A 12,329-nucleotide genomic window follows, 5' to 3' on the forward strand; every position below is an offset into this window, starting at 1 on the left:
TCACACAGCTTACATTCACAAAACCTTACATTTAAGACAAACCTTAATTTCAAATCTTTGCAAGATTAGGAATGGCGTATTAAATGGTTTCTTTAGAAATCAGGTACTTGGCAATGTGATTTATTAATGAATGAGTCACTGCACTCAGATCTCAATCAGTAATCAGCATGTAGAACCCAGTATCAAATTTTAATGAGGAATGGAGATGGCTGGATGAACAATAATTTACCTCTGATCACTAAAGCGCCTAACAAAATATTAATGAAGGCACATACAATCAGACAAAGATAAACACAGACAGGGATGTTATCACTGAGATTAAGCTACTTTCATTTTTAAAGTCTGTAATGTGCTGTATGTATTACTACTCTGGAGCCAAGTTATGTGTTTATCAAATACAAATACTGGTATATTATGTACAACAACTCAAACATGCACCAACAAGGGAACCACAAACGTGAAAAACACAAGGAGTAAATCACACATTTAGTCTTGAACATCAGGCCTGGGTTATAACACTGAGAAATTCTTTACTGTAAAAAACCTAATAAAACATGGCAGTCCATCAGCAGCGACTCATGAGAGAAGAGCGGTGTTACTGATTACCTTGCGGTGGCAGTAGAATGTCATAATCTGATGGTGTCCTGTTGTTATGGAGGGGGCACAGCGTGGTGTGAACCACACCTGAAAGCGACAAGCCAGAGTCAAAGGCACCTGAGGAATAAAGCATAAGGTTATGCTGTACCAGTGAAGGAGTGTGTCTCAGTATCTAGTGAGCTGCTCTGCTACCTATGTGTACGTAGGCAGCTTACGGAACCAGATAGTAATAAAATCATTTAATCCGCTGTCAGTGCCACCTGCTGTCAGTTATACAGAAGCAAAAACTTTCTATGAAGCATGTATTTTTATGTTTTTATAAATGTGGTTTGTAACTTACTAATAATGATTTGTAAGCACACTTATAACCTCTAATAAAACACTTATAATAAGATATTTTTAAGTTGTACACTGATGTCACTAAATGGATTATGATTTGTTTAAATGGATAATGACCTGTTCATAATTATAAAAGGCCTATAATATACATAAAAATGAGTAATTACTTGAAGCCCTCACTGATGGTATTTTAAACATTTATAATGTCTTTAAAACACTTAATATGTATTAAAAGTGCTTCTAACTATGCACAGGTCTTTATCCATTTAAAAAGGCATTATAATGAATAGTGCATTTGTAGGACTATATAATTATAAGTTAAAAGAAAATCAATTATAGCTCATTAACAGTGCCTTCTGAGGCATTATTGGAGTTTATATTCTATGCTTACAAAGCATTTGTACCAAATTACAAAGGGTTATTATGATATATGATATATAATAAATAGGTTATATAATAAAGGCTTATGAATACAGGCATCATGGAATTTATAACCAAAATTAACTAAAGCATTAGTACAACAAAAAGCCGTCTGAACTGTGACACACTCTACTCTCTCAGACCTAAACTGTACTGAGACATTATTATGCAGAGCTACCAAAGCTCTAATAGGCTTTTTACTCTTTTAGTGCAGACATCCACACGGCCCCCACATTTTAGTCATGCCGGAGATGTACATGACAGATGAGAACCGAAGTACAGCAGAAACATAGTGAAGCTTACTGTGCTCAGGAGCTTTCAGTTTCTTCCCCTCTGAAGAAAGATCTGGCAAGTCATTCTCTAAAACCCTACAGAATAAAGAAACAAAACGTTCATTTAAATCCAGCGCACTTTAGAAAACATTTGGGTACAGTATCAGTGTCTTTTGTTAATTTGTACAATGTATTTGTAAATGTGAAATCACACAACAGAAATGGGCTTAAGTTAGAATTCTCTTCCTACCATGTTGAGTTTATGTTATGTGTTTTAAGGTTTGGAAAGATGCAGCTTTATGTACGCTAGAGAAAGCACACAAGTTAGCATTTACTCTCTCAGCTATATATATATGGTTTTTAATGAGCAACAAATAACAGGAACATCCATGTGGGCACTGGTAATAAACCATTACTGCTATGAGTGCTTTTTCCCTATTATACAGAAATGTATTGAGGTTTGGGCTTTGATTTATATTTCAATAAAACTTTCCAAGTAAGTCCAGCATGTCCTGAAGTCATAAACCAATAGATCTGAGTGTGAGAGTACGTTTCTGTAGGTATGTGCATATTTGTACCTGTTTGGAACACGGACAGAGATGCAGACTGGAGGCTGTGTGATGCAGACAGGATGTGATGAAGGAATCTGATACTCATCTTCTACTCTTTCCGTCAGTGGCTGTGATCGCTCCAAACATGGACTGCTGAAGGGGTTAGGAAACCTTCACAACACACAACCAAATTCAGAAGACATCAGCACTGCTTATATCAGTCATCATTACCGTACACAGTACAAAGGACAGCTGCATACATCTCATTATATGTGGACCATAATGAGGGATATTCCAAAAGACCGTTACAGAAAAGTCAGATGCTTAATAAGCGAACTAAGGGTGACAGAAGGGTGGCAGCAAAAGTAGCACAAGTTTTGAATTGACATAACTGGCAGCTGAACAGAGCACTGAAATCAGACAGACTAACGCCAGCACTCAACACAAAGAACCCAACACAGTTCACAGGTCTCCCTCGTGAAACATTTCAGCGTACTCTTATTCCCTCCTATTTTATTCAGTTACAAATGCAGCACACTATAGAGAGGACGAGCTAATTAGCATCACAGAGTGGAAGAATACGAGGCGCATGAGGTTTGATTTTTAAAACGATGTCATCCCACAGTGCAAAGTAAACCCTTAATTATCTCTGCCTCATGCTTTTCACTTCAAAGTGAGTCCCCCGACTATGAGAGAAGTGAAGTTTGCAGAAAAAAAGCAACATCCTATGGCTCATTAGCAAGGCCATGGAGGATAATACCACCGCAGTGCACAAGTGTCTAAACCATCTACATAACAGAACATGAACACACACACACACAGGGACTACAAACTCCACAGAATGGAAATCATTTTACACACAATGTACAGAACTTTCAGTAATACACCACATAACCAAAACTTCTGAACATCAACTAAATTCCTTCTTAAATAAAGCAAAAGGTGGTTTGTCCCTTGCTATCTCTAGACTTCTACAAAGACTACACTAGATATTTCTACATTGCTGTGAGGATTTTAATTGCTTTCATTCTGGAGAACATTAGTGAGATACTAATACAGGTACGGATACTGAACCACAAACACCACTCCAACTCATATTAAATGTAGTATATTAGTGCTCTCACCGTTTTATGGCCCAACTTCTAGGGGTCTTTATATGTATACACACACACAACACCTGGCATTGATCATGTTCACTTGAGACTCATCTGCACCTCCTCTAAATTGCCCCAAGTTATTTTATTTTATATGGAGATTTTGCAAGCTATTTTTCCTCAAATTCAGATTTGTGTCCAGAACGGATATGATGCTTTATTTAATATATTGTCGCTATCCTAAACCATGTGATCTCCAAAAAGGTAACTTCATGAGAGATGATTTTGGTCCGTTTTTGTCAGTCCAAACGTTTGGTACCACGATGGCAAGTCTGTAGTGCTAGTCCGCTGAAAACTCATTCACATTGATGAATAAAGCTCTTAGTAGTGCATTAACTGATGGGCTTTAGATCAAAACCTCCTAATCACACTGGCATGACCATGGCTCACAAAATGTTTCACAATGTCCCATTCACTCTCCAGTAAACACGACCCCTGGATGAACCTATAGAAATGATTTCGGCTGATGGTTGATATGACGTTCCATGAAAACATTTACATATACCTGGCTATACAGCCCTGAGCAGTTTAGCCCCACCCATTCACACTGAAGTTATAAAGAGTGTTTCAGCCTGAAGTGCTTTTATTTTGTTGTTTATATTTAATTAAACCTAACACAGGAAAAGCAGAACAGATGCCATTCATATTTTTATAGAGGAGAATTTCAGATGGCACAGCAAACTCCACAAAAGCCTACTATATTCTAAGCCTAGTCATTCTGTCCATCTCACATTGTTTTCTATTGCAGTTAACATTAATTTCTGCTGTGAGTTTCAAGACAAATATGCTTCCCTGTTTGGGCACCACCTTCAAAAGTTACAATATTAAAAACAGCCAGTTAAAAAAATATAATAATAATAAAGATATTTTGCAATCACTGAAATGTTTTGTCACAATGACCTGGAGCATTTCTTACAGAACTGTAACCAAATCAAACAGTGGTGGAGTAGGGCATTTATGCCTATAGTAATGGACACACTTTGTTAAACCTCTTATAATCAGTTAGAACTACAAAGGGCACTATGCCCTGGCTGAGTGGTACACATGACCTCTGCATGCTGTAATATCCAGCAGAGGGCAAAGCAGACACCCTGACCACAGCATTTCTAACCTCCTCCACACTTGAGCAGCTATGAATCAGAAAAGTGAGCTGGGTTGTTCATACATTAGTAAGTAACGCCAAGGCATTTATGGAGTTACATTTTCCACATCTTCAACGTCATTCTCAGCCGGGGTAATGTTAATAGAACTGGAGAGAAAGAGTGAGAGAGAACAAGAAATGTGTGTAACACTACTCACACAGGTTCCTCTGCAGATGTGTTTTTTTTTCTGTTAAGGTGGAAAATTACATCAACAGTTCTGAGCATGGCATGTGTGTGTGTGCATGTGTGAGTGAGAGAAAGAGAGCTAGAGTGTCAGAGTTGCTCATTACAAAGAATCCAGTGTGCCCTGAGCCAGCAGATCAGTGTGCACAGCTGCACTTTTGCCTCCAGCTTCTAAACACACACACACACACACACACCCACACAAAATGCTGCTGCTGTCTACAGATGTAGTCCTTTAGCCTGAACTCTATTCATCAACTCTATTCATCCAGTGCCATGACATTAAAACACATCCACCTCCTGCTCAGCACTGATCCTGATCCCAGGTGTCAACAGCAACATGAAATACAACAGGCGATAGAGAGTATAAATTACACCACTGCCACCCAACAAGGCAGGGCTCAATTCCCAGCTTGGACAGAAACGCCATGCTACACCAATAAGATTCATTGGGCAAAACTGCTAACACTGTGTTTTCCTATTTGCAGCATGGTAAGCTGTGTAAGCTCTGGATAGAAGCACCTACCAAACATTATAAATATAGAGGTAGGTGCCATGAGCCCACATACAATTAACATACCGTGCAAAAATACCACAGATACAAATGCACTTTAAAGGACAAATATACAGATTTACTTTTGATGTACAGATGTGTTGAAACGTCCTGTGTAAGTATGTTAGCATGCAGAACTGTAGTACAGTGTAAATATACAAGACAGAAACTGATTGATTGGGAATATCATACAATTGTACAGCAAAATCTAAATAAACACCAGGTGTCAGAGCAGGTCAACTGTGTTTAGATGGTTAAAGTACGTACCATATACTACAGTCCAATAGTCCAACACCTGAGAAACCACCCGCTGTCACTACTGGCTTGGGATCAATATGAACACTGCTGCTGAATTTTCTGAGACTGCTTGTGAAAAAACTATTGTTCTATATCTGCTGATGACACTTCTGTTTAAGTGTCAGTGACATTTCAAGTTTCACCGTAGAGCTTTTTCTTTTTTCCCTTTCTCTAATATGAAGCTTACCATTGTTGGCTGTGCGTGTGTGTTTGCATATGTGCGATATGAGCGATTAAAACCAAAATGGATCCTGTTGCTTTGCATAACCGCTGCATGTGTCCAAACACTTCTGCGTATGCTACGCTATAAACGTGGGGAATTGCTGAGGAAGAGTTTGTGAGCAATATTTTAATATTACAGAAGCAATCACAAATCAGATTTAGCTCTTAAAATCTCATAATGAGCAACATTCTAACCCTTAGTAAAATTCCTGATAGACATGCCTTATTCAAACTTTCACATATGCATCTATATATATAACCGCAAAAAAAAAAAAAAAAAAAAAAAAAAAACTGAGGCTTTGACCACAATAATCTGAAAATCAAGGCTCCAACAGTGCAGCCTAATACTGTACACGCTCCTCCATTTATTACATTATATTACATATTACATATAATATTTTAAATATATGTATTTTGGGTTAGATTTAATTTAAACAGTAATGAACAGAGTGGTAAATGTGACATGTTTAACATGATATTAACAATACGATAAATTCATTCATTCATTCATTATCTGTAACCACTGATCCAGTTCAGGGTCGCGGTGGGTCCAGAGCCTACCTGGAATCATTGGGCGCAAGGCGGGAATACACACTGGAGGGGGCACCAGTCCTTCACAGGGCAACACAGACACACACACATTCACTCACACACTCACACCTACGGACACTGAGTCGCCAATCCACCTACCAACGTGTGTTTTTGGACAGTGGGAGGAAACCCATGCAGACACAGGGAGAACACACCCAGAGCGGGAATCGAACCCACAACCTCCAAGTCCCTGGAGCTGTGTGACTGAGACACTACCTGCTGCCACAATACGATAAAGTGCAATAAAAATATGAAAAATATAAATGATTGTGATTATTACTAACACTGGATTGGACTGGTATCTGTGTGTTTGTAATTGTAATTTACCAGAGACACCGCCATCTGAGATAAGACACTCAAGTTCTAGATTTAAAAAATGCAGCACACACCGTTGCATATGTCTGATTTGCATGGAGATCTCCCTTCTTATTTAAATGTAGGTTTGCCCTCTGAGCATTCACAGCAGCAGAACAATAATTCTGTCATGGGACAAAAGAATAAATAAAAAAATGGAATAAGGAGGCAATGCTCCAGGCATCTGATATGCATAAAATCATAGAAAAAAATATAGGAGAAGCAAGTATATCATCATATAACAGACTGGTGATGCAGTATTAATGGAACCATATAATACATATTAATGCCATTTGTGTGGACCTGCTTAGCTGATCTTTTACAAGACTTAAAGGAAGTCACCTCATACTGAATGGCTGGAGGTAAACTACATGAATGTACTGGTTAATGACCATATAATGAATGGTATCTTTTTAAACCCAGACAATGTTTACATACGATATCAAACTCCTATATTACTCTACGATTTGGGCCCTTTAAACTTCATTCAAGTGAGAGGCGGATGATTTGTTACTCATTCAAAAGGGAGGAGGCAGGAGACTAAACAGAGAAGGGAGAAAGTGAAAATGGAGAGGAAGGAGAGGGAAGCAATATGGAATTGGTTAAGATTATAATAAGAAAGAGGAAGTAGTGGAGTGAGCGTCATTGCAGGGTCAGTCCACACCCTGAAAGGCACGTGTACGTGTGTGTGTGTGTGTGTCTGTGTGTGGCCTACAGGACACTCACCTCTGGTTACTGTTGCTGGTGAGGGCAGGCGGGGGAGGGGAATGGCGTGGAGGAGGCACATCATATTCATCTGAGGGTAAGAGGCCATTTGAAAGGGGCTACAAAAGACATGAATCCAGAATTACCCTAAGAGTCTTAAGTAAATGCACACATAAATATAAAGTGTTTACAAACAGCTGGAGAAGTTATTTTCAAGAGGAGCAGATCCCTCTTTACTGATGTTGATCTGAAAAACCCTCTTCTGGAGTTTTATGACTTGGCAAAAGTAAAAAAAAAAAAGTAACCATTGCTACATCTGCTGTAAACATGCTTACACACTTCCTGCAGAGGTCCCACAACAGCTATAAGAGATCTTTTGCAGTTTAAATACTAAGCAATTCCCTTTCTGATGGTGGGTGGAAAGCTTGAGGTGGATCCATGAGGGCAGGCTGTGTCATACACAGAAATGCAGAAACACTAAAGCTAGGGTCAGGGTTAGCTAATAGTAAAGCAGACATATTTGCACATGGGTGTAATACAATATGTACACATTTGAATTAAGGATATTATAGAGAGAGGACATTTATTTAAAATATATATATATATTAATTCACATAAAACAATGCCGAACTGCAAATTTAAGCTATGCTTAATGCCTTAATTAAAAAACAATAATAATAATAAATAACAAATTTTCTCTAAGTGCTCAATGACTGCTGTTCCAAAACATTCAGCTTAGAGCAATGTAGCTCAGTCCCACTGGAGTACGCGACACAGGATCTAAATCTAGCATTTAAACTGTATCTGCCATTTCCTTGCAACAAGTAAAAGCTGCGGCTGTATGTAGGTAAGGCCACACCTCGCACAACCGTATAAACATGTGTGCTGACACACTCTCTCTCTGTCTCTAACACATACACAGATTCTGACATGCTGAAATCAGATGCCTGAGGTCCTGCAGTGATTTTTAATGAGAGTCCCACAGCAGCTCTGCCTTCAAAATGTCACACTGGCAGAAAGAACCCGCTATACTCCTGCTCAAAACAAACATCTCTCTCCCTCTCTCTCTCTCTCCCCCTCCCTCAGGAGCTGCTCTGGAAGATGGGCACCAGAGCCCCTATTTAATACATAATCCTCAAATCCCACTGAGCTGATTCGTGTGTGTGTGCGCACATATGTGTGTACTCTCTTTTTAGTCTGTTTAATGCAGAAGTACACACCTACAAAATATTACACATGGTGGGGCACAGAGGCTAAATTTGTCATCAAGCATCCATGTATCCACTGGGGTTGATATGCATGTGTATGTATTTGTGTGTGTGTATGTATTGATGGATGGGTGTGCGTGTATGTGTGTGTGTGTAGTCGACTGTAAATCTACAGTATTACACAAAAATCACAAGCCCTGTTTCGTGTTTTAATGTATTTAGGTTTCAGGAGATTTTTCTGCAGGTTATATAATTAAGAGAACCTATTTTCATAGAAGGAGACAAAATAAATAAAAATTCTTCCATGCTAAGTATAAGGAAACTGAAAACAATGTTGTCAATAAGGAAACATGTATTATAGGAAGCAATATATATATATATATATATATATATATATGTGAGAGAGTGTAAAACCAGTAATGAGTCAATACAATGACAGATCGAATATCATATTTAATTAAGACTATAACCTTTCATTAAATATATGATTTTGGCTCTTTCCCAACTGATGCTGTAAAAATAAAAACTTACACTTTATGGCCATTATTTCTGGAAAGAAATAAAAGAAGAGCGGCCTCGTACACTGCATTACGCTGGGTGTGTGGGTGTTTCTGAACTGGAGAAGCCAGAGTGAATAAAGGCCAGGGTGATAATGTGTGTTTTAATCACTTTCATATTCAGAGAGTTTCCGTTCCAGTGCAAGTCTCTTTTTAATAATAAATAAATAATCCATTAAAAAATAATAAATAAATAAAACAACACACCGCTACACAGAGCCAAAACTCACAGAAGTGTGAATACTGTTACTGTTGCTTAGTAACAGTTATGAGAATACATGAATAACGGCCACTTCAAATAAAATTGCAGAAAGAAAATAAATATATAAATAAAAACTGAAACCTAAAAATAAAAGGCCCAAACGGTTCTTTTTCAGGCTCCAGTGTCCAGTCAATTGGTCATTTAAGGCACGTTCTTATCTGATGTTCTGAGAGGCTTATCTAAAGGACAAATTCCTGAGAGCTTTAAGTATGCTCCACCACGTGCATGGTCCCAACTGCTGTATGCAGTAGGGGTGCCTGTTATATCCCTGGTCTGGTTATTATCCACCAATAAAAAGAAAAAAGTCATTTGTGATGGCTCAAAATTTTTGATGGACTCACAACACAATGCGTGATGACTTGGTGAACAGTTCTTAGTTCACATTTTATTCTCTTGACCATTACAGAAGGGGGTAATATGTCCTGAATTAAGCAATTCCAGCTCACAATTAGACACTTTCTCCAAATCTTTCATTCCTATATAGATTACAGTGTGAGTTGTATGTATAATGCTAATTTAATATTCTCACTAGCCAAAACAATGTGTTTCCAATTACAGCTGTGAGCTCAGATACTTCACATGATTATAAGCACGTCTTACCTTACTGCTTTCTGTATGTGTATCTTGTCTGTAGCTTGACCGGATGAACCCTAGGTCAGCAATGTTGCAGCTGAGAGGTCTTCCATTGATATGAGTGGGGGCGACGTGGGCAAGTTTGGGCGAGCGCTCGACTGCAGCTCTGCTGTCTGTCATGAGGTTGCTGTCCTTGGGGCTCCAGCCCTCTGAGGGCTGAACAGGGTCTCTGGGCAGCCCAGAGGAGGGCATGGCTATCCAGGCAGCACGGCCCTCAGGAGGGATGGGAGGGGGGCGTTCAGGAGGAGGGGGAGGAGGGGGATCTCTCTGAGGAGGTGGAGGGGCAGGAAGGGGCTTGTCCTGTTTCCTAGCCACCCCAGGTGAGGACTTGTGGAAGAAAAGAGTGGCAAAGGGCACAAATTAGAAATATTTAAATCAGAACCTCTTGTAGAATAAAAACAACAGATGTTTCCATGCAGTGTGAAAGGTCCAAGTATCTGTATCGCTAGCTGTACTAATCCAAATTAGCATGTGGTTATACTTGTAGTTCAGTTTACAATGCACAACAATGCACCATGCTGTGTTTAATGCATTTACTTGGGATGTGTATACCTGGTGGTATTTGTACCAACTAGAAACACAGCAAGAGGTGGTAAACTGGATAAAGGAGTCAAAACCGTGCCAGAAATGACCCAGGACCCTGCCCTTAGATTAGAACCATACGTCAATTTAGACTCAGTACTCCACTGATACTTAGACTTTTAAAAAAACATACAGATACTGGCAAATTTAAACACACACCTTTGGTGAGCCAGTGGGGCTGGCGGCGGGTGAGCGGATCACACCCTTCTGGATGAGGTCAAGGCGAGGAGGTACAGGGGGGAGGCTTAGGTGCTGAATGCCCGCATGGTCTGCAGCAGCTTTCCTGCGCTGGCTCACAGGTGAAGAGCTGGGAGACATCACTGGAGAATTCTGAAGCTCTGTACTCTGAAGCAGAGAAATGAAGGCAACAAGCTTCTGTTTATTTTCCGGTTTGTCACTGGCCAATGCTACCACAACAGGCTCAATAAAACAGGAGTATATTTGAGTGATGTGTGGGGAGGGAGGAGAGAGGGGAGGCGAAAGAAAACCGAAGAAAGCTTTTAAAACTGCTAAGAAAACTGGCTCGCTATTACGAGGAGGTCTTGGTGAGGTAGCTAAGAAAAGGTTTTTTCCCTCCACTGATAAAATGGCTGACATTTATGGCAGTGTAGAACAGAATGTCTTCTTTGAAAGGCCCTCGCTGTAGTCCACAGATCCAGCTCAGAGTCTGCTCACCAGGCTTGAGTGCCAGTGATAGAGCTATTTGAAGTGAAACAGGGAGGGAAAATATAGCCAGCAGAAAAGAGGCCTCGACCTTTAGGAAGCATGATAGATAAAGCAGACGCTGCCGATTTCCAGCATTAAGTCCAAAAGGACTATGATGAATAGTAGAAATATAAAATATATTACTCTGTAATGTCAAGTATGGAATGTATCCTGAGAAGTGAAGGCATTACACCATTTCAAAACTCAGGAAATCTCCTAGTCCTCATGGTATGACGTCTTAAGCTTGGCTTACACTGCCCTTTTTTTAATCTGATTTAACATCCAATTTGCTCTCCTTTACAAATCCTCACCCTTAACTAATCCGCAGGAGTTTGTTCAGACGCAACTGACAGACAGCACCATCTTTCGTTTGATTGAGCAAGTGTCCCTTTAGGTCAATGTCAGAAATCTGAGGCACTCATTTATCATTATCACACCCTTTATCAAGTCTGCCGCCAGTTGTAAAAGCAAATGACGTTCACAATTTCCAATTTTTACAAACATTTTTGTAAATTTGAATCATGTGCAAACAACACAAATATGTCTTGTACAGTATACGTTTTCATATTTTTAGTATTCTTCCATAGCACACTCATCCAGTGTGTGCGCCCTTGTATCAACAAACGAGAAATCCAGCAAGCAACTAACATCGAGTGAACGACAGTCTGTTTGGAAAAACAGTAGTGATTTTATAAGTTAGAGTTTCAGTTTCCAAACTGTGTGCATGTCCAGGCTAAGCACAATCCTGAACAAAAATTGCTGTTATTTTGCACCTAATGCTGCGTTGCTTTCTTAGGATGCGATCTGGCAGGCAGTTTTTTGTCTTATGAAATAAAAATATGAAAAATATTTATGATTCCAACCTTGAGTCTTTTTTAAATAGTCAGAAAAGTCTAAAATAGACAGAAAAATGACAAAGCACTCCAAAAAAATAAGCTGAATTACTGTCTCCAAACTGCTTGGATGTGACCTAATATTCTAATGAGCATCCTCAACTGACAT

General features: G+C 39.3%; 1 protein-coding gene across 1 annotated transcript in view; it reads right to left on the reverse strand.

The window, feature by feature from the left end:
* cblb (Cbl proto-oncogene B, E3 ubiquitin protein ligase) overlaps positions 1 to 12,329 on the reverse strand; it is an 83,327-nt gene that overhangs the window by 6,147 nt on the left and 64,851 nt on the right. The window contains exons 11-16 of the mRNA XM_066650509.1: positions 10,782 to 10,967; positions 10,008 to 10,367; positions 7,402 to 7,499; positions 2,207 to 2,350; positions 1,660 to 1,724; positions 607 to 714 (exon numbers count right to left, since the gene is read on the reverse strand). Of these exons, the coding sequence (XP_066506606.1) occupies positions 607 to 714; positions 1,660 to 1,724; positions 2,207 to 2,350; positions 7,402 to 7,499; positions 10,008 to 10,367; positions 10,782 to 10,967 (961 nt within the window). The remainder of the gene's footprint in view (positions 1 to 606; positions 715 to 1,659; positions 1,725 to 2,206; positions 2,351 to 7,401; positions 7,500 to 10,007; positions 10,368 to 10,781; positions 10,968 to 12,329) is intronic.

Source organism: Hoplias malabaricus, chromosome 18 (assembly GCF_029633855.1).
Source record: "Hoplias malabaricus isolate fHopMal1 chromosome 18, fHopMal1.hap1, whole genome shotgun sequence".
In the NCBI taxonomy this organism is placed as follows: domain Eukaryota; kingdom Metazoa; phylum Chordata; class Actinopteri; order Characiformes; family Erythrinidae; genus Hoplias; species Hoplias malabaricus.